This window comes from Saccostrea echinata, unplaced genomic scaffold (genome assembly GCF_033153115.1).
Source record: "Saccostrea echinata isolate AGI-Se365-2 ecotype Australia unplaced genomic scaffold, CSIRO_AGI_Sech_v1 ptg000060l, whole genome shotgun sequence".
Classification (NCBI taxonomy): domain Eukaryota; kingdom Metazoa; phylum Mollusca; class Bivalvia; order Ostreida; family Ostreidae; genus Saccostrea; species Saccostrea echinata.
The window spans coordinates 2,649,118-2,677,044 of record NW_026889809.1 but is presented as its reverse complement, the minus strand read 5'-3'; the positions used below and the strand labels follow the sequence as shown (position 1 = coordinate 2,677,044).

The following is a 27,927-nucleotide window of genomic DNA, read 5'->3' as shown; positions in this document are numbered from 1 at the left end:
AGTCCTGGTCTCAGAAATCTTGACTATATTTAAAATGAAGTGCACCTTTTAAACCTTTTGACAGATTAGCTGTCCCATCCAGATTAAGGTGCTGTAAAAGCAAACAATTTTTAAGAGTTCAAATTTTGATGTCACCAAGAATGTGAACTTCATTCAAAAAAAAACTCAGGTTTTAAAAATCTCTTCTGATATTTCTGCTTCTGCCCATTAATGCTTGACTCTTTGGACTAAACCATGTGAATGTGATAAGTAAAAAATTAAAGATTCAACTTGGTATTCATTGTTAGCAAACTTTAATGCAATCAAAACAAATACTTTTTAAAATTTGTATAATAATAAAACAAGTTATCTTAATAAATAAATTATAATTTGGCTTAAATCACAAACTAATTAGTAAGACGATCTGTAGGTCAGTACAACACATAACAGAGTAATCTGTTTGTAACAATGTGTGAACTACATTATGCAATCTAAACATTCACTCCCAAATATGAAATTAAGAAAAACGAAGCACAGTGCATATGTGCAGTCATATTTTGTTTCTCTATCAAATTAAACTGTACTCAGTATCCAATGTCTTAACTTCAGAATTTCATATTTGTTGCCAAGTAACCTTAACCTTGAATTGTTCATTGACCTTGGAGATGTTTTTAAAAGTTTTTTAAACAAAGTCAGAAAGATACCTTTGTGTCATACGTCTACCCATTTACAAAGTAAAATTGTCATATTCTTCTCTGAGTACTCTTTTTCAAACTGTCCTGGGGAAAAAAAAAATAAAAAATAAAAAAAAAAAAGATCAAGTCAAGCATGTCCTTGACCCCTCCTGTGAAATACATATGCTATTACATGTCCACACTCTGCATTTTCATCTCATCCAGGGATCTGATCCTACCACATAAGCTTTATCTTTTCTTGGGAGTGGATCTACTTCAAAAACTACAGAGAACAGACATAAACTCTATCCTTGGTGCTACAAAGTGCCTATTATAATGATTCAAGTAACAACATGACCCTTTACAAATGAAGTAATGACAGTACATAATTTTCTCCTACATAAAACATATATCACTTAAACTTAAAGTCGACATTACATCTTTAACTATGTCAGATATCAAACAACAAGTACTGACAAAAATTTACACCAAATAAAACTGTATAAAGAAACACTGAAATAAGATTGTTGTGTTCTGTTCAGCAGTTGAAAATAAATCTATGCATATCTGCTGAACATCAAAATATCACAAATATTTTACATTGACAAACCCTGAACGATGTCAACATAATGAGGTATATAGGTGTAGAGACCACAGTCATTGTTACGTACCCCCGCCTACGGAATGTTCAGGTATATCTGTAATAATTAATACAAGGAACAATATCATCGTTGATAATTAGAATACTGTGGAGATATTTATAATTTAAATAGGATCATTCATCATTGCATTATCATCTTTTGTTTCTTTTATAGGTAATATTAGATCACTTCAGCTGTGATTTTATTAATTTGATTTAACTTTATGCCCGGGTTTTAAATAAACTCAAGTAACGGACTTTTTTTTAAAAACCTGGAAATCATACACAATAAGGTGTTAAAAACAATAACATTCAGAAACAATACTGAGGAAAATTTTTCAATAAAAAATTCAAGAGTTCAACAAGAGTTCAAAAGATCGAAGTACCAATTTTACAAAAGTATAAATGGCCTATTTCAGTGTCTAGAAACAATTACTATAAATGCACATACCAAATACATAAAGAAAGCTCTATCTACACTACAAAGGGTACCAAGACATGAATTTAAGCAGAATGCCAGCCATATCTTCTGATTTGTGGGTCTGTTCAATGATTGTCGTTATTTTGTAAGCTTTAATCGATAAAGTAAAGGCACTTTCAATTCTCATTGTAAGCATGGAAGAGAATTAAGAATTTGAAAACTAGTCCAGTAAAAAAAATGCCACTCATAAGGGCGATTAGATAAAAAAAAATAATGGCCTCAAATTAAAATGTTAGCCTGAGACTATGCATAAAATATCATTCAACAAAATTTATTAATAATTATTATAATTTGCTACATGTAATGAAGGGTAAAAAAAATCTTTGGAAACGGCAAACTAAATGCCATAAACTGACATCTCACTATACGAGATCGTACTTAGATTTAAAATTGATTTCATTAACACTCCAACAGCAGAAATCCCTAAAATCAACACTCAATCAAATTACAATCACTTTCAGTGAAACTATTAATAACACACATGTAAAAAGAACCTTGTAGATTCTATCAATAATAAAATACATTAATCATTTAAAAATATAACTTTTGGTGTAATAAAACTTAACAATGCCTATTAATGTGACAGCAATTCCAGGTCTACAGTACATACACTAATAGCACGGGTTACAGAGGGAGCTTCTATAAGTCTATAGGTAATTCAATATCTACATAAATATCATAAGAAAAAGACTAATTAACAAAGGGACGAGCCTCTACTTCCATCTGCTGTATGTGTGCGCTTATCATCAGAATTGGCTTTCTGGTGTTTGTTGGTTCACATATCCAGAATCATCATTGAAATAAATGTCCTATTTACCAGGCAGGTACAGCATACAAATCATTGCACTTATATTTACCAATATTTTATGACTTCTGTTCAGATAAGAACACACATATAGCTTGACTACAGGAAATAATACAAAAGGTGTACAATGTACTACACTAACTTTTATACTGCTGCAATTCTATCCTATAGGAATGGAATACATATATATTTTCTTAACTATGAATAACATGATAATAAATAAAATAAACTAATAACAATCCCATATAAATTCCACGACTAGCTACTACGCTATCTATACTTCTGAATCCAGTAGTGGATCCCTTACGTCTGTCGTCGGAGAATTCTCCTTTTCTTTATCCACCTTACTGACTTTAAATCGGCTGAGGGGGGTGCCGGAGCTGTTTTCCTTACTTTTCCTCCTAGAATACAGACTACTGTTCAGGGTCAGTGGTGAAGGTTTCATATTCAAAGAAAACCTTTTGTTTGAGGAACTTTTCTGGGGACTTCCGTCTGACATGGGGCGTGAGTCCTGCTTTGTTGGGGATTCCCCTTCAAGGTTAAAGGTCACCTGAGGGCGATGTCTTCGGCGCATCACTGGGTGGAGTCCGTGGTACGTTTTATAGACGTTGTAGCCACCTCTGGTTTTCTCCTCTACTACTCTTGTCTCGGGAACCATACCCTCCTGAACTTGGTGCAAAGCATTTTCAAAGTCTTTCTTTAAGTAACGGGAGTACTGTGGGGGAAAAAAGAACACAGTCATTAAGTCTCTAAAACTGGTAAATGCTTAATATATATGTCTGCAATATTTTTTTTTTGAAAACTAGATAAATAAAACTGAAGGAAATACTTTGGGATATGCTATCTGAAATCTTTGATGTTGACATAGGCACATTATGTCGATTATTGAGGCTTTATTCATTGAGTTTAAAGGATATTATATAATCATAGCTGTTTCTGGGGTCCATATGGTGATTTAGCCACCTGAGGAGTACAATATTTAACTCCCATCCCTGAATGTTATGTTCACCTGAGTGAAAATTTGGTGCAGGTGAAATAACTTTTCATAATTAATTGTATCATTTCAGAAGTTCTCAATCTAATTTTAGTCCAAAGTAGAAAAAAATAAATTCTTATATTCAACTGGAAGGTCATGTGAATATAAGGTAGCATTTTTCCTACAATGTTGGATCTCAGCCAATCGGAAAGTTAGGAATTATTTAATCATATAATAAATCAAAATATTATTTCATAAAGTCTGATCAATATGATCAATGCAAGTGTAATATTTTTTTGAAAAGACAAGGATTAGATAAAATTCAAATTAATAAAGTCAAAATAACTCCGAACTTGGAGTGAATGTGAGTAAACTCACTACATTACAAGAGGTGAAAAAAACAAATCTTGTATAAAATCTTAACTTAGCTTGAGTTAAAAGAAAAATAAAAGCCATTGTGTTTCTAAACATTATCATGAAGAGGCCCAAGGGCTTTAACAGTCACCTGAGTATAAAACAACACTGTAGAACAAAATAAAACATAACTGATTGATGAAGATATGTTGTCCAAAAGCAATAGAAATAGAATGATTTGGGATCAACAAAATTGTTGGCCTAGTACTCAGTAACAAATCAAAAAGTAGATCTATTTACCTGCCTGTACTTGTCAGTGCTAATACACTTCCATTTATCACCATCAAAAGTTTACAACCAACATACATTGAGCAACAGCAGAAAACAGATAGCAATAGGTCACCCGAGTGACTCAAGTGACCCAAAATGGCACCTCAATTTTTGGAAATGATTTGAACAAAAAAAAATTTCTCCAGCTGGTAACGTACATGTTGCTTAACTCATTTAAACACAATAAATTGTTGTACTCCAAATCTGAACAGTTTATCAGTAAAATGCACACTTCTAGTGTTGTGAAATATGTGATTATTAAAAAACCAGGAAAGCCGTACCCTTGGGGAAGCGTGTCAGTTTTACACACAATTACCTCCGGAGTTATTTACCTGATTTCTACTTCTGTTTACTGGTGTTACAGTCAAGTACACCTTAAAGTTTGTAAATAATTTTTATTATAAAATACCTATCAAAATCAAATATTATTTTATTCCTGCCCATTTAAGTGTACCAAACATTCAAAATAAGAAAGAAACATCAGGTAATACATGCTTTGTAAGTTTTTTTTGTCAGTTATTTTGCCTGTTGGAGCTACACTTAAGCAGTTATTCACTTTAAAAGCATTTACAGGCTTAATGATTACATGCATATATATCCAATATTTCAAAGAAATTTACACAATATGAATTTAAATTAACCCAGGTTAACTCTGTAAATTAACCCAAAGTCATTTGAAAGTTGAGATTAAATGAAAAAAAAAGTTATTTTAAGTTTCATATTTTTAAGGTTTGTTTTTGTAGATTTAACAAAGAATTGGCTAGATTTGTAAATTAATTGAAATCCCCTTCATGGTTCCAAACCCAAAAAATCAAATGAGTTCCATAGTTTCCCCCAAAAGTGCTATAGGATAGTAAACCATGCTTGGGAAACAAAGAAATAATGGATAATTGGCAAAGCCTTCAGTGATCATTATTCACACACGTTTCAAAGAAATAGCTATAATAATGAAAGAAAATAAAACCACACGTGTATACCAGATCAGGATAAGTCCCCTCCTACGAAAGATTTCATGCAAAAAAAATTAAAAAATTAAAAAAAATTACTTATTGGTTCTACAGTGGGTGTGCATATTCTATTCATAATGATATTAAGAAACAAAAATCTCAAACTTCAAAATACACTTATTTATCCATAGTATTCATAGGAAATTTTTGAAGTTTCCATAAACACAATATTTTGACAAAAATAATCTACAAGTTTTATATATATGTACAATTTCTCAGTATTTCATTGACTATGATGTGTCTGTGTCATGAGACCAGTTCACCCTGTAATTAGCCTCACCTGATTTCCTCCACCAATCCTTGGCAGGAATTTATTGTACTCTGGACTGTTTTCTACTTCCTGTCAAATAACGATATATAATTAGTTTCTAATCTGCCAACATCTTTATATACATGTTACATGTAAATAAGATGAAACACATCAAAAATCTATGACTGGATTGTAGCTATTCCAAATCAGACTCATCTGAGGAAAATATGTAAAGCACTTTATTTTCAAGTAAATTTTTTTCAACTTGTTATTTATTTTTTAAAAATCTTATTTATCTTGCATATTTACAGACAATAAGAAATTGGCCAGTTTAACTGATTGATGATTCGAGGCTTTACGCAGAGACAGCAGTACTTCAGCCATTTTTCAACAATCTCCACAGTAACAACTTAACATAATACAAAAGCATCTCTAAGATGGAACCCAATGCCTAAAATATTAGAAAGGATATCTACTGACCTCTATAATATCCTTAAGCCTCAGAGTGTTCTCCGCAGAGTCTCCTGTCTTCTTCTGTAAGCAGACAATGACATTGTACACATCAAACAAGTTACACTGTAGATATACTGGTCTAGTAGTAATACTGTACACTTCAAACAAGTTACACTGTAGATATACTGGTCTAGTAACAATACTGTACACATCAAGAAAGTTACACTGTAGATATACAAGTCTAGTAACAATACTTTACACATCAAACAAGTTACACTGTAGATATACAAGTCCACTCTCTACCATCGGCTCATACATTCACCTCTGTCGTTGGCTCGCATATATCACAGTGATAAGCACGAGAAATAGTGCATTTCTTTTAATTCATTATAATTAAATGTCTGATCTAATGATAGTCCTTAGGGATAGATATTTACTAAATAGATCTAAAACTATTAGTATTGTTTTAAAACAATGTTCAAATTGGCTAGTAGATAATAAGTTATCTCTACACCTTGGGAAGACTGAATGTATTTTATATGGATCAAGAAAGAAGCTTTCAAGTGTCCAAGATTTTCACATTGAGTGTAATGGACATACAATACATTCTATAGAAAAAGTTGAATATTTAGGAGTTTTTGTTGATCAATTTTTGAGTGGTGAATTTATTGTTGAGTCCATTGTACAAAAAGTCAACAACAGGTTGCGTTTTTTATACAGACAAGCTCGTTTTTTGGATATAAGAAGTAAAATGTTATTATGTTCTGCTCTTATACAATGTCATTTAGATTATGCTTGTTGTGCATGGTATGCAGGTTTGTCAAAGAGTTTGAAAAAGAAATTACAAGTATGCCAAAACAAAATGGTAAGATTTATTCTGAATTTAACTCCTTTACATTCCATAAACTACAAAGTGCTTAGTACATTAAATTATTTAAATATAGAAGACCGGGTAAGACAACTCAGATTAAACCATGTGTATAACATATATCATGGTTGTGCGCCATCCTATCTAAGCGAAAATTTTACTTTAAGGTCAGCTGTGTCTTCACGAAACACTAGAGCATCCACTAATGAAGATTTTTTTATTCCTCATGTGAAAGCATGTCAAGCGGATACTTTTTACTATAATGGCATTAAGGACTGGAATTTTTTACCAGCTTCTATTAAATGTACTAAAGGAAAGATTACTTTTAAGAAACAAGTTAAGAGTTTTATCTTACAAAATGGCATTTTAGAACATGAAAGTGATATGTTTCAGCATTAACTTATAAAACATATTTTATTATTTTATTGATCCTATATGTTGTCATACTTAAATTAAATTTAACATGTAAGCAACGCAGTGATAAGATTATAGTGCCAAAAATTGTTATAGTGCTTTAATGATGAAACATTGTATTTTTATCTTATTAAGGGTAGGACCCCATTGGAAATAAGCTCTCCAACTTTAATGGGTTATCCTGGTATCAACTAGTCACTATCTAAAATATGGTTTCCTGAATATTTATTTATAAATCTATTTAAAATTTATGGATTCCCAAATATTGTCTTTCAAATGATTATGTATATTTATGTGTATTTGTTTTATGTATGATGATATATGATACCAAATAAATGATGATGATGATATTAGTTTAATTTGAAATAATCCTTGAAATATTAGGTTTTTTACGTTATGTCAAAAATCTTGACGCGAGCCCATTGCAGAGGTGTCTGAGAGAAGAACGAACAACAACTCTGCATAGGAGATTGATTCAAGTCTAGAAATAATACTGTACAAATCAAGCAAGTTACATTGTAGATATACCATTTTAGTAACAATTCTTTACACATCAAACAAGTGACACTGTAGATATACAAGTCTAGTAACAATACTGTACACATCAAGCAAGTTACACTGTAGATATACCAGTCGAGTAACAATACTGTACACATCAAGCAAGTTACACTGTAGATATACCAGTCGAGTAACAATACTGTACACATCAAGCAAGTTACACTGTAGATATACCAGTCGAGTAACAATACTGTACACATCAAGCAAGTTACAATGTAGATATACTGGTCTAGTCAGTCACAATACCAGTAATAGAAATTTGACAATCATGCACTTTTCTCATTTGTTTTTTAAATTGCATTGAAAGTAAATATATCTCTTATGCCTTATTGTCAACTACATGCATACAAATGTTTTGCAACACTTACATTTACACTTACATTAATATTTTTAATTAAATTAAAGCTCAGTAACATACTACATCTATAGTAATTTATAGCCAGATATACTGTAATAGAATTTAAATACTGACCCTCCACTCCTCCAGGAGTTTACGAGCTTGAGCGGCCAGCTGCATGCTCTGTGGGCCTTTAGATGTAGAATATGACTCCTTCACCACGTGGATGTCTTGACTCCAGAAATCTCGCGTGGAGTCTGTTGTGGTGTGCTGGGGAGCTACTTGTTTTATCTTTATAAAATTGAGAAATTTATTTAATAAAGCATCAATATTTATTTTTATATTAATTTTTTTTACAGTTGCATTTATTAATTATTATTTCAATAATTTCAGTGGATGTCTCAACTTGCTTTAAAACAATGGATTGTCAAAACTTTTGATGTAATTCTCTGAAATAAGCTTAAGGCAAAATCTAAGTTTACTCTGGAAAGGTGAACCAAATTTTAAGAGTATTTCCATAGAGGAAAGGTGAATTACAAGAACAGGTGAGGAGGGTATTTTAAGGAAGCTGAGGCTATTTCTGTGAAAAGTTACCTTGAGGAAGGCTATTCCCATGATAAAGATACACAGGATGTTGAGATTGGTGAGCATGAGGCTAATGAACCCCAGATACGCAGCCTCTACAGACATATCACAGCTGTGGGCAGGGGAGTACTTGTTGTTGAGGAATGGCTTACATCCCAGGGTGTCAGTGGGGGTGAAAACTTCCTCCAGAAAGGAGGTATTATTCACTGTCACATTTCTGTAGGTCACATCAAAGTCTGGAGGTCGGATGGCAGAAATAATTGAATATGCCCATAACATGCCCTGTAAATTTGATAGTATATTGCAAGATTATATATACACATATTATATATATTTATAGAATATAAAATTATGAATATTTAAATAATGTATTTAAAAGTGAGGTGATGTATAATCATGTACTATTTTTGATATTTCTAGTTACTTGTATAGGTTAACCTAATTTAATTTTTTAAAAATGTTTTTACAATTAATACGTAAGTAACATTACAAAGCATCTGTTTCTGTTTCAGTACAGAGAGCTCTAGAGAAGTTGGGGTATTTGGATTTACACAGGACATTCTCCTTCTGTCATACTCACTGCGTTGACAGCTGGGGGGAGGAGTGAGGCAGAAATAGCCACGCCCACCAGTGACCCAGCGTTCCCTCCCAGGACAGATAAGGCCACACCCGCTCCAGAGGGTATAGCAATACAAACACCAACCCACAAGCTTCTTAACACACCTCTACAATGAAGAATTTCATATTTATCACTTCCTACTTTTATCATGTTTATATTCATACACAGTAGTTTTGTTCAGCCTGCATGTGTGACAGAGACCTGGTGATACTGAGGGAATATATGTACAACAAGAAGTCTGTGAGTCAATGCTCACTAATAATACCCCCGCTCTGATGTGAATACACAAGTTTGGTTACGGACAAACACAGTGATAATCAGGAAATTGACATCTGATTTGTAAAAACTGAATCCCAACATATAGCATGCCTAAACAAAGATTGTGCTAAAATTTCAAGCATCTGCGATGAGTAGTTGCTGAGAAAACTAAGACCAAAATTTGTTATGTATGGTATGGACAGATGCACGGATAAACAGGAAGTTGACATCGGATCCGTACAAAAATGAATCCCACCATATGGCATGCCTAAACAAAGAGTGTGTTAAAATTTCAAGCACCTGTGATGAGCAGTTACTGAGAAAACTGCGACCAAAGTTTGTTATGTGTGATACAGACAGACACACGGATAAACAGGAAGTTGACATCGGATTAGTACAAAAATGAATCCCATCATATGGCATTCCTAAACAAAGATTGTGCTAAAATTTCAAGCATCTGCGATGAGTAGTTGCTGAGAAAACTGCGACCAAAATTTGTTACGGACAGACAGACACACAGACGGACGGACAGACAGACGGACAGACAGACAGACTGACACACAAGGGTAAAACAGTATACCCCCCTCTCCTTCGGAGCGGGGGTATAATTAGACTTATTGTCTTCATAACTTAGAATTTTTTTTTCTTTTATTATATTAACATCTCTGAATTTTAATGAAACAAAATAACATTTAGCATATATAAGCAGTTTTACTATTTATTCTTTAGGTGGAATCACCGTAGAAAATCCTGCTTATTTATTCAAATAACAAATATACAAATGGAAAATAACACAAAGTCATGAGAAAAAAAGAAGGTTTACAATATCATTCCATCAGCATGTGTGATGGTAAGAACCAACTATTATAAAAACTACCCTGCTTCTTTATCCCATACATACAATGTACCTGGATTTCATTTCATTGGTTGGCCAGCTGTCAGAACTTCCCCATTTAGTTCCATCAATGTTGACTATCCCACTAATGATTCCAAACAAAAGTCCTGTAAAAATCAGACAAACCCTCAAATAAACCACAAATCAGCCTAACTAAAAACTAGACAATAGGCCCATAAGCCACACTGCTCACCTGAGAAAAATCAGGTGATCAAAAACAGCAGATCATTAATAAATTAGTTCTAAAGTTTTTTTAAAGTAAATTTCTTATTATATGAGAGAGAGATTTTTTAAATTTTTTAAAGTTTACAAAGCAAAATATTTAATATGTATTGCACAAAATACAAATTACACTGACTTGTGAAACTGGAGGTTAATTACATACTTACCACTGATGAGACATATAAAAAGCCCTATCAGTTCATTCTTTATCCCAAGTTCTCTCAGTGCTTTGTTCTGCATCACTGTGCCAAACGTGCCTCCCAGGATAGGACCCTACCACAGAGAAATACTATAATGTTTATATGTACATACATTTAATGATATTTCACAGATAGTCAGAAGCTTCTGTGATAAACTACAGCTACTACACATAAACATTTTTAAATGTGTATGTTATCATCTGAACAAGAAGTCTTGGATAGGATTGTAGCTCTACTGGACATATGCACACTCAGATTTTTGATTTATTCCTTTTGAATCAAGAATAATGGCTTATAAAGAATCATTTACATGTCAGACAATTAAACTGTAGGATAAGAAGCATCTCAACATAATTTTTTATTGTTATGATAAGATGCTACAAAATTAACATGCATGTTTACAATCATGTATTAATTAGTCATCATTTGTATTATAAAAACATTCTTTTTGAAATTATACTAAAAGTTAACAGGTGTCAAGTTTAGAAAAAAAATGTCTACATGTGCCAGAAAAAAAGACAACAAAGTTAACTCCAAGCAAAAGGCTATTTGTCTTTGACCAACGAAATGGTACGGAAAGACACACAGATAAACAGGAAGTTGATATCGAATTCTTACAGAAATGAATCCCACCATATGGCATGCCTGAACAAAGACTGTGCTACAATTTCAAGCATCTGCGATGAGTATTTGCTGAGAAAACTGCGATGAAATTTTTTATGGACAGACACACAAGGGTAAAACAGTATACCCCCCTCCTTCGGAGCGGGAGTATAAAATCTAATACCAATTTTAAACAACTGATTTTTAATGATTTTTTAACTGATAGGTAGATTGATGTCGTAATAGTGTGTTTAAGATGTTATGTTAAACTGAATTTCTTTAAGAGGAGGTGATAAAAAATGTTACGGAAAAAAGAGTATAAAATATATGCTCTTGAAATTTTAAAGACAGGAATTTGAAAATCTCACAATAAATTTCTGATTATTTTTTTACTTCATAAAACATTACTATATATCGTATCTTATATTACTCCATTAAAAAAGGAAAATTTCGTAAATTTTTACATTTTGAGATGGGACCTCAGGAAAGCAGATGATAGAGTTTTGTGTTTCTTACATATTTTGTAAAACATATTATTACTCATCATATATTTTAATTAGAGAAAAAAGTCTATTGTACAATTTGTAATATTTCCTTTGAAGTGTGAAAAACTGGCACTTTTCCATATAATCCTATAGACAGTAAATGTACCTGTATTTTGAGATGGTCCCTAAAAATATTCAGAGAATAGATTTTCCTGAAACTTGGCATGTACACTGAAGTCAATATAAGTTACATATGATATAAAATTTAAGAGTTTTTCTCTTGCAGTTTTCACATAATAAAACCCCAGTCGGCTCCCTTGAATGTTTAAGCTTACAAATAAAGCACATTCTCAATTTCTTGTGTTAGCTAAGACTACGGAAATTGGAAGGTTTGTTGCACTGAATGGAACATCCATTCATGTTTTATTGCAATATGTGTTATATGTTTACCAATTTTGTGAAAAAAGTTCTCATATGTATCATCTTATGATAAAATTTCAAAAGAAACTAGTCTAACACAGAGAAAAGATGGTTTCCAAAAAACTGAGAGCAACAGTTAGAAATAACAAAATAACACACTGAGGAAGACAACCGAGAAATGCAACTATAAAAATAATATTTTAGATGGAAATGAAACAAAGATGCAGCTAGCATTCATTTTTTTTTTAATTAATTCAGCACATGTATTATTATTTTTCAAATATTTTACCAAAATTTGTCCACCTTTAAATGTAATGATTCAAATATAAGAATTGAAAAGTTGACAAACATGGTATAGCAGTTTGTTTATATGAAATGCATAACCTTTATCATCAGACTAAGTGATCTTTAATTTTCTCGTACAACACCTACCCAGTAAATGTATATACTTAATATAAGGTCTGTAGTTTGAAATATAATTGGTATTATTTGATTTAAAGTGCACATGGTTATAAGAACATTAAATGTTGTATTAAATGACTTCAAACAATCTAAATGTTCTCCACCTATGCACCAGTAGTAAATATAAAATCATTGTCTGTAAACTGATAAAACACCTCCTCCCCTCTACATGTTCTCTATGTACCAGAAGTAAATATGATGTCATTGTTTGTAAACTGACCCCTTCTTTCCCCCAATGGTTATTGCATCCCATAAACATATTTTGACCTTGACATAAACAGAGTTGAACTGATACCTACTAGTGACCTCCACCTAATACCTAGTAATAATTTTGAAACTAGATGTACTAGTATTTATGAAACTCAAATATTCTAAGCAGGGCCTACTCATATTGGGATAAACCTGACTTTGACCTTCTCAAAAGGCCCTTAGGTCAGGGTTAGGATACATTCCATGATCAAAAACCTATCTTTATGAACTTTGATGTTTCTCCATTATTTTACAGCTTCCAATCATAATGACCTTGAACTTATCCAAATGGCCTTGAATTAGAATACTCTTATCCTAATCTACATTTGTGCCATAAAGAACCTTCTTACATTCTCCTAAAATTTATTGTTTAAACAAAAAAATTATATTTGCAATCCGAGTAATCTTGAGTAAATCTAAATGAAATGTGTTAAAGTTGAAACATTTGCTCTGATCAAAAGCTTCTCTTGTGTCAAATGTAGAGTCTTCATGTTTTACTTTAAAAGCTATGAGCAAATTAAGTCATAAGTATGGTCAATGTAGAATAAGCCAAAGGATAGAAAGACACAAAAACACTTAATAAATGTACCAGTAATCAACAGGGAAGGCATTAAGAACAAATGAACTATACTTAGTTTGTATATATATCAGAAGAGAATAATTATTAAGTCTCTAATGGAAAAAGGAACAATAAAGGAAAACCTTGGTGACCTACCATGAGTGGTGATACAAGCATACTGGCGACCAGGATTACAGAACTGTTTTCCACCAATCCCAGACAGGCCAATAAACTGAAAGTAAAAGTTAAAGCTGTCACACAATCAACAGGGTGTTCTATCATGTCTCCTAGACTAAATAAAGGTTTTATCTAAAAATTTAATTTTGCTGACAGTTCTGCATGCTTGATGTACTAAATGATTATTTGTTCATCTACATGTACTTGAGAAAATTTTGAAATCAAATTAAATTTATACAATATTGTAATCTCTGTATCTATAGTCCACTGGCAACCCTCTGCTAAAGCCAAGCAATCCATTATCCTCCAATTCAAATTGAACATTTTACAGATGACCGTTTAGTCTTCTGTTTTTATACAAGAGGATTTGTACTTAGCATGCAAAACATTTAATCACACAGGACACATGTTTACCTCCCTTTATCTATGCTGGCCATTTGCACTCATACACTTTTGTAAAAGTTACTGTCTGCCAAAGAATTTTTCACATGAAATTTTGATTATTTAATCACATGGGATTGAAACGCTCTTTTCTTTTATGCCACCTTACCTCCAAATATTTTTTAATGAGTTTGGTCATGAACCTATACCTTGTAAAACTCAGCTACCAACAGATACACAGACAAACAGACAGACTGCACCATAAGGTAGTCATGGTATGTAACTTTATCTGTCTCAGACATTCTAATATTTCTACTCCTCTCTAGGCAAACACATTAAAGAGCATTAGTTAAGGGCTCTGTATAAGACATGAAACAGAGGATGTGTGGGGTTTTTCAAAGGACAAACTGAGGATCAAGTTTTATCCCCAAGCTATGAAAGGCAATACAAAAAGCCCCTTAAAAGTACAAATCTAAGTGTGTATATGATAAAAAAAAAATACGAAAAAAAAACGATCATGCATTATCATCAAGAATTTAAAAAACATAGGTAATCAAAGATTACGAAGCTCACCTCGACGAAGGCTATCTATGAGTAAGGCAAATCTCACATCATATTTTTTCTAGTTAGTGTTCATCCCAAGATCAATATCCATTCAAGTTTGGTTTAAGAAGGACTTATAGATACTTGGAAATAGACCTGCTCAAAAAACTTCTAACCTGCTTACTAATCAAGAAAATTTTGGACAGTTCCAACATCCAAAGCAAGTCTGGAAGTCTTCATCCTTAGATGTACCATCCAAGCTGTTTAATCATAACATGCCATAAATATAGGATCTCCCATGATTTGTAGTTGGATATGATTTTTATCCAACGAGTTGTGTGTTTTTTATCCCCGAGCCTTGGCGAGGGGATAAAAACACACAACGAGTTGGATAAAAGTCATATCCAACTACAAATCATGGGAGATTCTTTTTATCCCATGTTTAATACTTCACAACCAATGTTTTACACTGTTTTATATAGGACTCCACTTCATTTTACTTCATCGCGCTAACGCAAAAACCATTGTGACGTCACAACTGTGGATTATGAAAAAATTATCCAATGAGTCATATCCACGGGATAAAGGGGTAAACATGGGATAATATTATATAGCTACTCCAAAAACATTACTCTGGTCACCCATCTGGAAAATGTAGGTCAGATTCAGAATCCAAAACAAGTCTGAAAGTGTCCATCCTAAGATACATCATCCATGCTAATTTGATTAAAATATGGCTAAAATTCACTCATCTGGAAAATCTAGGTCAGATTCAGCATCCGAAGATAGTGTGGTAGTGTCCATCCCTAGATGCATCATCCATGCAAGTTTGGTTCAGGTAGGGCTTATAGTTACTTGGGAATGGACCTGATCCAAAAACTTTAACCTGGCCACTCATCTGGAAAATCTAGGTCAGATCCAGCATCTGAAGCAAGTGTGGTTGTGTCCATCCCTAGATGCATCATCCATGGAAGTTTGGTTCAGGTAGGGCTTATAGTTACTTGGGAATGGACCTGCTCCAAAAACTTTAACCTGGTCCCTCATCTGGAAAATCTAGGTCAGATCCAGCATCCGAAGCAAGTGTGGTAGTGTCCATCCCTAGATGCATCATCCATGCAACTTTGGTTCAGGTAAGGGCTTATAGTTACTTGGGAATGGACCTGCTCCAAAAACTTTAACCTGGTCACTCATCTGGAAAATCTAGGTCAGATCCAGCATCCGAAGCAAGTGTGGTAGTGTCCATCCCTAGATGCATCATCCATGCAAGTTTGGACCAGGTAGGGCTTATAGTTACTTGGGAATGGACTTGCTCCTAAAACTTTAACCTGGGACGCCGACGCTAACGCCAACGCAAACGCCGGGGGTATAGCATAAGCTCATCTCGACTTCGTCAAGGTGAGCTAAAAAGCACAGTTGACATAGTAACAAAGCAATGTTTCATTTTTGAAGATCATGGTCATGCGCTGGGTTACTATGGTTACCCTCTTTTGTCTTGGATTCCTAATCAAACTCTGAAGAAAAGTTTTAAAAGAATGCAATTGCAAAAATAGGAAACAATGCATGTCTGCACTAAGTATATAAACATCTTTAAGGAACTGTATTACTAATTCAAGCTAGACTCATTGCCAATTTAGTTTTGGTCTTTTGACAAATGCACACACTTTATGCTGGTAATCAATGGAAAGCAATTGCTAGAGAATAAATTATTTTGGAATCATTCAGACCAGTAATTTGTTTTAAGTTATTTGTTTTAGGGAGAGAGTGAATAAAATGTATGAATTTACCTTGCAGTAACACACAATACCAGGTAATCAAAGGTGAACTGGGCATTGTCCCTGACAGTGTTGAATACCTGAAAAAGACAGGTAAATAATCAAGTCTATCTTTTAAGTCATTAAATTTATAAATCAGTTCAGTTCAGTTCAGTTCTTTTATTCCTTGTATCAACAGATACATCAGAGAAACATAATTACATGCATGTAATTACATAGAGTATATACATAATTGACATGGCTAAAGAAGAGAATATATATAATATATATTACAATATATTCACACAATTTAAAATGACATTGAGATTAAATGTTTACATATATATATATATATATATATATATATATATATATATATATATATATATATATATATATATATATATATATATATATATATATATATATATATTATATATATATATTGTTGTGACATAGTAAATCACTCTTAAAAAATTAATATTATACATGTAGTTCTAATTTACTTTCCCGTATATGACTTGCTTCTCTTAAAAAATATCCAAGACCCCTTAATTCCTTTACATTTCGAGCGCTAAATAGTTGTATTAATTTATATACACTACTATTTTGATAATAATATCTTTTAATATATTTCTTTCTTATATTTTCATATGTTGGGCACTGTAAAATAAAGTGAAATTCATCTTCTATTTCATCAAATTTTATGTCAGGAGATGAAGTTTAACTACAAAGAGTTTACAACAAAACAGGTTAAAGCTGAATACCCAGTAATGCCGGCAAAGGCCAAGAAAATACTGTGATTGACCATTTGTGTCTGACCATTTGTACCTGAGTAACCAGCATTCTGGCCTTGACTGACTATTCATACCTGAGTGACCAGCATTCTGGCTTTGATTGACCATTCATACCTGAGTGACCAGCATTCTGGCTTTGATTGACCATTCGTACCTGAGTGACCAGCATTCTGGCTTTGATTGACCATTCATACCTGAGTGACCAGCATTCTGGCTTTGATTGACCATTCGTACCTGAGTGACCAGCATTCTGGCCTTGATTGACCATTCGTACCTGAATGACCAGCATTCTGGCCTTGACTGACTATTCATACCTGAGTGACCAGCATTCTGGCCTTGATTGACCATTCGTATCTGAGTGACCAGCATTCTGGCTTTGATTTACTGTTCTTACGTGAATGACCAGCATTCTGGCCTTGATTGACCATTCGTACCTGAGTGACCAGCATTCTGGCCTTGATTGACCATTTGTACCTGAGTGACCAGCATTCTGGCCTTGATTGACCATTTGTACCTGAGTGACCAGCATTCTGGCCTTGATTGACCATTTGTACCTGAGTGACCAGCATTTTGGTCTTGATTGACCATTTGTACCTGAGTGACCAGCATTCTGGCCTTGACTGCCCATTTGTACCTGAGTGACCAGCATTCTGGCCTTGATTGACCATTTGTACCTGAGTGACCAGCATTTTGGTCTTGATTGACCATTTGTACCTGAGTGACCAGCATTCTGGCCTTGACTGACCATTTGTATTTGAGTGACCAGCAGTCTGGCCTTGAGTGACCATTTGTACCTGAGTGTCCAGCATTTTGGTCTTGATTGACCATTTGTATTCAAGTATCCAGCACTCTGGCCTTGTTTGATCATACCTGAGTGACCAGTATTCCGGCTTTGACTGAACATACCTGAGTGACCAGCATTCTGGCTTTGATTTACTGTTTTTACCTGAGTGATCGGCATTCTGGCCTTGATTGACCATTTGTACCTGAGTGACCAGCATTCTGGCTTTGATTGACCATTTGTACCTGAGTGACCAGCATTCTGACCTTGAATGACCATTTGTACCTGAGTGACCAGCATTCTGACCTTGATTGACCATTCCTACCTGAGTGATCAGCATTCTGGCCTTGATCGACCATTCATACCTGAGTGACCAGCATTCTGGCTTTGATTGACCATTCGTACCTGAGTGACCAGCATTCTGGGTTTGAATGACCATTCGTACCTGAGTGACCAGCATTCTGGCTTTGATTGACCATTCGTACCTGAGTGACCAGCATTCTGGGCTTGACTGACCATTCGTACCTGAGTGACCAGCATTCTGGCCTTGACTGACCATTCGTACCTGAGTGACCAGCATTGTGGCTTTGATTGACCATTTGTACCTGAGTGACCAGCATTCTGGCTTTGATTGATTTCTTGAATGGTGTCTCCTCATCTCTGTCCTCAGTTTCCTCTCTGTTAACAGTACAATAAATATATGTAGCAAACAGAATACATTACATAGTACATAAATATATATAACATACAGAATATATTGCATTCCTCCCTCTTAATGGTACGTAGTACACTCTTCATTCAGTTCTGAAATCATTACATTATTCACTGTAAATGATACCTATAAATAGGTGCTTTGTACATGTACCACTCACTGTAAACAATAAAGAAAACATCTGTGCTTCACACTGTAAACAAAATACAGTGAAACCTTTCTAATCTGACATGCACTAGGAGAAAAATTCTGTGTCAGAATAGACAGGGTGTCCGATTTGTCAGTATAAAGAAAATAGAAAATGGGAATCAAAATAAAGATTGGAATGCACAGTGAAAGGGATTGCAAAGGTGTCAAATTAAACAGATTTTACTGTAAAATACAATGACGCATATACTCCTTAATATACCATTTAACAATACTCAATACCCAGGTGTATAATACTTCTCTCTAATACAATGCAGTATATTTACTTGTAGCACCAAGTATTCTACACTCACTCAGAGTGTTAATAATACATGTACTGTAACATTAGTAGCTAATGAGAAGACATGCTATATTGTGGTATACATGAGGGTTAGTACGATATTAACTTCTGATTCATGAGTATCACCTGTAAGAAATCTAGACAACTCAATCCAACACCTGTATCTCCCTCTGATTAACAAAACAAAGAAACAACAAAAATCAAACTACTGTACCATCATGCAAAGGACATCACATTATCATAATTCAACCCTACAGAAATGATGCAGACATTTATATACCCCGAACTTATGCTTATTATTAAATTAAGTTATAACTTCTTTGAGAAATAAAATAAAATACACCCTCTCCAGACTGCAGATGTTATAGACTGATATTTGTTGGTCTATATGATACCAGACAACAAAGTGCTAACCAGCCTACCTTGACTCACTCCTGGACATCATGGAAAAAACAGATAGAAGATGACATAAATGTTGTTCATGTGATTGTACCCATGTACAGTGTACATTACAAAATAATGACTAATGCAAACAACAGTAAAATATATGAAATGCTTATAGTAATATTGGTACATTTAAAACAAAACTGGGTTTTCCCTAGCTCAGTTAGATACCAAAGATATTATAAACAACAAGAGGCCCAAGGGCCTTGAATCGCTCTTCTGATAAACTGTACAACCTATCACTTCTATTTGAAGCCTCTAAGTATTCTGTATATTTAGATAAAGCCTTGAAACTCCAAAGGTAGGTCATCATGACCTACATTTAAGATGAAACATTTTGAGAACCCAAGATGATTCTAAGCCAATTAGTACCTGAGAGTAGGGCATGGTGACCTACTTATCACTTGTCATTCTTTGAGGACCCAAGATGCATCAACTAAGATTGATGATTCTAAGCCAATTAATACCTAAATATTTTTAAAATCATTACCATAAAATTTCAAAAGCAGGTCATAATAACCTACTTCTCAGATGACATACTTTGAGGACCCAAGATGCATCAACTGACAAAGTTTGATGATTCTAAGCCAATTAGTACTTAATATATTTAAATAAAGCCATAAAATTTCAAAAGTAGGTCACAGTGACCTACATTTCAGTCAACTTACTCCAAGGACCCAAGATGCATCAACTGACAAAGTTTGATGATTCTAAGCTAATTAGTACCCGAAATATTTCATTATAGCCATATAAATTGAAAAGTAGGTCACGGTGACTTACTTTTCAATAGACATACTCTGAAGACCCTAGATGCATCAACTGACAAAGTTTGATGATTCTAAGCCAAATAGTACCCGAAAATATTAAATACAGCCATAAAATTTCAAAAGTAGGTCATGGTGACCTACATTTTAGTTGTCATACTCTGAGGACCTAAGATGCATCAACTGACAAAGTTTGATGAATCTAAGCCAATTAGTACCCAAAATATTTAACTAAAGCCATAAATTTTCAAAAGTAGGTTACGATGACCTACTTTTCAGTTGTTCTCCGAAGACCCATAATATTTCAATTGTACTCCGAAGACCCTTAATATTTAAATATAGCCATAAAATTTCAAAAGTAGGTCACTGTGACCTAATTTTCAGTTGACGTTTTTTGAGGACCCAAGATGCATCAACTTACAAAGTTTTATTATCATAGGCTTTAAAATGTCCAAATTATGTCTCTAAAACGCTTTGAAATCGAATGCCTGCAAAGTTCAAAAAGTAGGTCAATGTGACCTACTTTTTACTAAATATTTTTTACGGCCCCAAGATGCATCATCTTACAAGATTTAATGATTTTAAACCTTTCAGTATTCGAATTAATGACCTTCATTGTTTTGAAAAAGATTAGCCATAAAATTCAAAAAGTAGGTCAAGGTGACCTACTTTTTAGTTGACTTACTCCAAGGACCCAAGATACATCAACTGACAAAGTTTGATGATCATAGGCCTTAAATTGTTCAAAATATGTCCCTAAATCATTTTGAAAAAGAATGGCCGCAAAATTTAAAAAGTGGGTCACCGTGACCTACTTTTGAGTCAACAAGATATGAGGTCCTTAGATGCATCAACTGACAAGATTTGATGATCCTAGTCCTTATAGTAAGCAAAACATCAACATTTTAATAAAATGTAATTTTTGGTCAACTTTGAAGTGACCTTGAGACCACGCCCTTTGCCCAAGGGTGATTCCCCATACAAATTTTAATCTACAACATATCCTCATCCTTTTGTATAAGTTTGGTGATAATCTGCCCAGTGGTTCTTGAGAAGAAGATTTTTTAGCAACCAGTACTTTTGTTTCTATTTTCCTAATTATCTCCCCTTGTTTAAGGGTCACAACTCTAGTTTTAGTATAAACCGGGGCCCTTGGGCCAAGGATACCCTGTGACAAATTTGACAATAATTGGCCAAGGGGTTCTTGAGTTATGGCCCATATTCTAAAAAGTTTACGCACACCGCACACTGCATGCCGCACACCGCACAAATGGCCATAGCATTAGCTCTTTGAGCCTTTGGCTCAGAAGAGCTAAAAAGTACATATGAAACTGTTTAACAAATTATGATATGCATTTTTGAGAGCAATATTCTTTTATTCAATTAAAAAAAATAGACAGAGAGTACTCGTGCACTGAATGTAGAGAGACAACAGGAAATATAATGGCCAAATATAATTGTTAATAAGTACATGTACTGACACATTAGTGGCTGATGAGAAGACTTGCTATATTGTGGTATACATGAAGGTTAGTATGATATTTACATCTGATTCATGAGTATCATCTCTCCATACAACCTGAACCTCTCTTTTAAAATGATTAGTGGAGTGCTGAGACAACAAATTCAAACTGAACTGTACCAGCATGCAAAGGACATTACAATAACATGATCATTATTCGTTTCAACAAAAGGAGCAAAGATCTTTCTACTCAAGACTTATAAAGCCTATGTATTGCTAAACTAAATTTACAACTTGTGAGATAAATAAAATAAAATAAGCCTCTCTGGGTAGCAGATGTTACACATTAATACTGATAGGGCTATATTATCCAGACAACACAGACAGCAGTGTGCTTACCAGCCTACCTTGATTCACTCCTGAGCATCATGAAAAAAGATGGAAAAAAGATGGATTCTGTTTTATGTGATTGAACCAATAGTACAGTGAATATTACAAAAAACATGACTATAATGACAACAAAGTGAACTAGAATGTATGTGTTTACAGTATGAAATGATTGTCTCAATGCATGCAATGATGAATTTGCATTATTTTATAATAAATGTATTTCCTGAATGGATTACAAGATAAATTAAGTAATGATCAAAATTTTAATACATGTAGTAGCAAATTGTGTAAATACAATCAGAACACTAACGTGTACAGTTGTAGACTGTAATTATAAGCAAGCATCAGTAAAGATAGAACCACATGATATTTTTATTTCTGAATTAATAGATAACCCTACCCTTCTTCCTCTGATTCTTCGTCTGTGTCATTGGGAACATTACCGCGATAGATACTGGATGGAAAAATACTGCAACAAGAAAAAAAATTTATGTCAAGTCTTTTGTTTGTTCTTACTCCAGTAGTCAAACAAAGATCAAACAGTGATACCTTATCTTGTTATATAACAAGAGGTCCATGGGCCACATCGCTCACCTGAGCACATTGGCTAGGGAAAAGCAGAAATTGGTTTAGTATTGAAAAGATAATAAACATATAAATAATTGCAAATAACCCTCCCCCAGGGGATAAGGGGGGCATGATTTTTTCACACTTGAATCTACACTAACTGAGGATGCTTCCCTATTTCTTTAACTAATCATGGCTATAGATTTTTTCCATATGTTTGATCTTGTATTGTGGCCTGCCCTACCCCCTGGGAATATGATTTGAACAAACGTGAATCTACAATATCTGAGGATGCTTCTGAACTAATATGACTAATCATGGATTTGCTATTCTTGAGAAGAAGATTTTTAATGATTTATCCCTTCTTAAATTTTGATCACCAATTGTGGCCCCTCCCTACCCCCAGTGGGCATGATCTGTACAAACTTGAATTAAACCCGACATGAGGATGCTTCCATATGAATATAATCATTCATGGCTTTGCTGTTCTTAAGAAGATTTTTAAAGATTTTTCCTATGTATACCTATGTAAGACTTTGATTGTCCATTGTGGCCCCTCCATACCCCAGGGGTCATGATTTGGACAAACTTGAATTTACACTACTTGAGGATGCTTCCACATAAATATGACCAATCATGGCTTTCCTGTTCTTCATCAGAAGATTTTTAAAGATTTTTCTTATCTATACCTATGTAAAACTTTGTTTGCTCATTGTGATCCCACCCTACCCCAGGGTCATGATTTGAACAAACTTGAATCTACACAATTTAAGATGCTTCCATATATATATATATAACCAATTATGACTTTTCTGTTCTTAAGAAGAAGCCTCTACAAATGTACCAGGTCAGTATTTGATCTCCAACCCGCTGTGTATACACACCTTATAGATATACCGGGTGTACCCTACCTCTATCCCACTGTGTATACCAACCTTATAGATGTACCAGGTCTGTCCCCTACCTCTATCCCACTGTGTATACCCACCTTATAGATGTACCAGTCTGTCCCCTACCTCTATCCCACTGTGTATACCCACCTTATAGATGTACCAGTCTGTCCCCTACCTCTATCCCACTGTGTATACCCACCTTATAGATGTACCAGTCTGTCCCCTACCTCTATCCCACTGTGTATACCCACCTTATAGATGAACCAGGTCTGTCTCCTACCTCTATCACACTGTGAATACCCCCCTTATAGATGCACCAGGTCTGTCCCCTACCTCTATCCCACTGTGTGTAGCCACCTTATAAATGTACCAGTCTGTCCCCTACCTCTATCCCACTGTGTATACCCACCTTATAGATGTACAAGGTCTGTCCCCTACCTCTATCCCACTGTATATACCCACCTTAAAGATATACCAGGTCTTTCCCTTACCTCTATCCCACTGTATATACCCACCTTATAGGTATACCAGGTCTCTCCCTTACCTCTATCCCACTGTGTATACCAACCTTATAGATATACCAGGTCTCTCCCTTACCTCTATCCTGCTTTGTATACACACCTTATAGATGTACCAGGTCTGTCCCCTAGCTCTATCCCAATGTGAATACCCACCTGATAGATGTATCAGGTCTGTCCCCTAGCTCTATCCCAATGTGAATACCCACCTGATAGATGTACCAGGTCTGTCCCCTAGCTCTATCCCAATGTGAATACCCACCTGATAGATGTACCAGGTCTGTCCCCTGGCTCTATCCCAATGTGAATACCCACCTGATAGATGTACCAGGTCTGTCTCCTACCTCTATCCCACTGTGTATACCCACCTTATAGATGTACCAGGTCTGTCCCCTATCTTCTCCTTGGCCAGCTGATTTAAAATAGTTTCACAACGTTCTCCACCTTCATCCAGAAAAATTACCTAGAATCATAGAAATAAAGAAATATAGAAAGATTATATCCTATAAATATAGTACTGTATTCGTAATTACTGTATGTTAAATAAACCTATAGTTGGATCCATGCTTCAGCAATTTTCATGCTTTTTATTCACTTCTATTAATTCATGATGATCACCACTTATGAATTCACACACATAAAAGGGACATTTTTCTATGATGAAGTATAAATAGAAATTTTCAGGGATTTTTAATTATGACTACACCCTGAGATAATTACTTGACCATTATAATGACCAGTGGACTATTTACATGACTTGTGGACCATTGATGATGACCAGTGGACCATTTACATGACTTGTGGACCATTAAGATGACCAGTGGACCATTTACACGACTTGTGGACCATTAAGATGACCAGTGGACCATTTACATGACTTGTGGACCATTAAGATGACCAGTGGACCATTTACATGACTTGTGGACCATTAAGATGACCAGTGGACCATTTACATGACTTGTGGACCATTAAGATGACCAGTGGACCATTTACATGACTTGTGGACCATTAAGGGCCGGTACACACGGTAAGGCTTGCCTTATAAGTCATGGAACTTAAGTTCTAGCCTTACAGTGTGTACACCCTTAATACACGTTTTTTCGAGCCTTACAAGTCTGACTTACGAATAGAGCACTGCTCTATTTCTTAATACAAGACTTAGCTGACATTTTCTTCTCAACCAATGAAAACCAAATGTAATCTATTTTCATCAAACCATACACGTGGGTAGATTAAAGTGAACACAAAGTACTCTCGAACAAGATAGTGAAAGTGTCCACAACTGCTTCCTTTAAACACCCTCCTCTTTTTAAGAAGTGTAAATGCACTTGTCGGTAAAATTATTACAAAGCCCAGGTAATTCATTCTATTTAGACTTGTAAGGCAAGCCTTACCGTGTGTACCGGCCCTTAGATGACCAGTGGACCATTTACATGACTTGTGGACCATTAAGATGACTAGTAAACCAATAAAACAATGACCAGTGCACCATTAACATAATCAGTGAACCATTCATGACCAATGGACCATAAAGATGGCCAGTGGACCATTACATTGACCAGTGGACAATTAAGATGACCAGTGGACCATTACATTGACCAGTGGACAATTAACATAATCAGTGGACCATTAACATAATTAGTGAACCATTAACATGACCAATGGACCATAAAGATGACCAGTGGACCATTAAGTTGACCAGTGGACTATTAACATGACCAGTGGACCATTAACATAATCAGTGGACCATTAAGTTGACCAGTGGACTATCAACATGACCAATGGACCATTAACATAATCAGTGGACCATAAAGTTGACCAGTGAACCATTAAATTAAGGTGATCTTACCTGATAGAACTCGCCATTTTCTGTCTTCTGTATAGAAAAGTTATCAATGGAAAATGATTCTATAATGGTCTTCACAGTCTAAAAGTATAACCAAAAGATTATAAATACACCATATTACATTTTACTGGCCTTTTATTCATTCAATACAATATTCATTTTAATGTTTTATGATCAGTACTTTTCAGTTGCATTTCTCTCATGTTTCTTAAAAGTTTATAAATCTGTATAAACTACCATGATTGTATTTTAAACTGAACATGATAAATTAAACAAAAATATTTCAAATTTGAATACCTCTATCAATGGTTCATCATCTATAAAGCTGACAGTTTGAAAGTTAACATTTTCCACATCCGAGATTCTGTCATCAGACAGGGACATTGGGACGGGGAGTTTTCCATGAAGTCTGAGGGGTGGGACTGATTCCGACTTCTCTAGATGTTTAACGGTGTCCTCCATTTGATTTTGTCTACTTAAAGCTTCATCAAGATTGAGACTCTCCTCTGCTGCTTTCTCAACTTTGAATATCTTCTTAGGTGGTGCTGCACCCCGTTCTCCGTCTTTCCCTTCTTCCACCTTGTCAAGATTACCCTTCTCCTGTCGGTCTACTGAGATTTCTTCTGGGAGTTTTTTCCCTTTCTCAATGTTGTTATTTTCCATTTTGCCATCAACAGGTTTCACTTCATTTGTGGTTGTAACATCTGTTTTATTCTGTCCTGTTGCCTCATTCTGCTGTTCAGGGTCTACAGATATCAGCTCTGAATCTTCTTTGTCCTGCTGGACACTGTTATTCTCATGGCTGATGGTAGCTTTCACTACATCTGCAAACGATACCTTCTGTGTTGTGTTTTGACCCATATTTGTTTTATTCTGGTCTAAGTTCTCATTCCCTTCACATGATTGTACAGAATCCACCTTGTTAATATTCTCAGGTGTGCTATCTTTATTTTCACTTTGTTCATTGTCTTTTTCTTGTTTTTGTGTCACACCCACATTCTCAGTGGTTTTACCCTCTGTCCCTGTTGTGTCACCAGAAAAATCCTTTACGGCTGGAGCCACAGAGCCACTGACATCCCCTTTCTCATTCCCTTTTTCTTGTGGATCCGCCCCCACAGATTGTTTATTTTTGTCTTCTTCACCAAAATCCCAATTATCATCATCTTGTGTTTGTCCTTCTTTCGGTTTGTCTTCCGTTAACTCATCTTCCTTTGCTTTTTCTGTCTTGGTCGAGTCGGATTTGGCACTGCTGAGATCCACATGAGATGTGTCGTCTGACACATCTAGTTTATCATTTGATTTATCATCTTCCTCCTTGTTCTCATTCTTCTCGCTGCTATCATCGCTCGTTTTTTCTTCAGACACCGACTTTGAGGATCGTTCATCCTCGTGAACTGGAATCTTAACAACAAACAAAAACGAAGTCATTCCTTATGCCGTGCAAAAACATTCTTGCTGAAAATAGCTTCACTTGTAAGATATACTTTGTTTAGAATTCTTATCTTGACTTTAGTCCGAATTTTCAGTGTCCCTTGCGGCCATCTTTGAATCTCTATTTGATAAGTCAACACCGGATGCCAGATATCCGGAAACACTAAAAAAAAAAAGGAGAGAGAGAGAGAGAGATGTATACATATAAATTGTCGTTGACATTAATTATATATACATCATAAGTTCAACAACTGTCATGGTTTAAGATTACAAATTGTTCACCATTGACCGATTAACTGA

General features: G+C 34.6%; 1 protein-coding gene across 1 annotated transcript; it reads right to left on the bottom strand.

The window, feature by feature from the left end:
- Nucleotides 1–276: 276 nt before the first annotated feature.
- LOC133174923 (uncharacterized) lies at nt 277–27,665 on the bottom strand. The gene is made up of 16 exons (XM_061310015.1): nt 26,494–27,665; nt 26,200–26,277; nt 24,719–24,813; nt 22,773–22,841; nt 18,719–18,791; nt 16,569–16,636; nt 13,840–13,915; nt 10,873–10,978; nt 10,497–10,590; nt 9,292–9,436; nt 8,721–8,993; nt 8,262–8,417; nt 5,977–6,030; nt 5,527–5,586; nt 5,217–5,237; nt 277–3,294 (listed from the first exon to the last, which is right to left on the bottom strand). The coding sequence occupies exons 1-16, from the start codon at nt 27,622–27,624 to the stop codon at nt 2,854–2,856; spliced, it is 2,940 nt and encodes a 979-aa protein (XP_061165999.1). The 5' UTR covers nt 27,625–27,665; the 3' UTR covers nt 277–2,853.
- Nucleotides 27,666–27,927: the final 262 nt, after the last annotated feature.

Excerpts from the sequence above, each read along its gene's own strand:
- LOC133174923 (XM_061310015.1), bottom strand. The coding sequence starts at position 27,624 with ATGACTTCGTTTTTGTTTGTTGTTAAGATTCCAGTTCACGAGGATGAA. Across the intron at positions 13,916-16,568 it reads GTATTGTGTGTTACTGCAAG|TTTATTGGCCTGTCTGGGAT; the intron begins GTAAATTCATAC and ends TTTTACTTTCAG. Across the intron at positions 3,295-5,216 it reads AGGGGACTTATCCTGATCTG|TACTCCCGTTACTTAAAGAA; the intron begins GTATACACGTGT and ends TTTCCCCCACAG.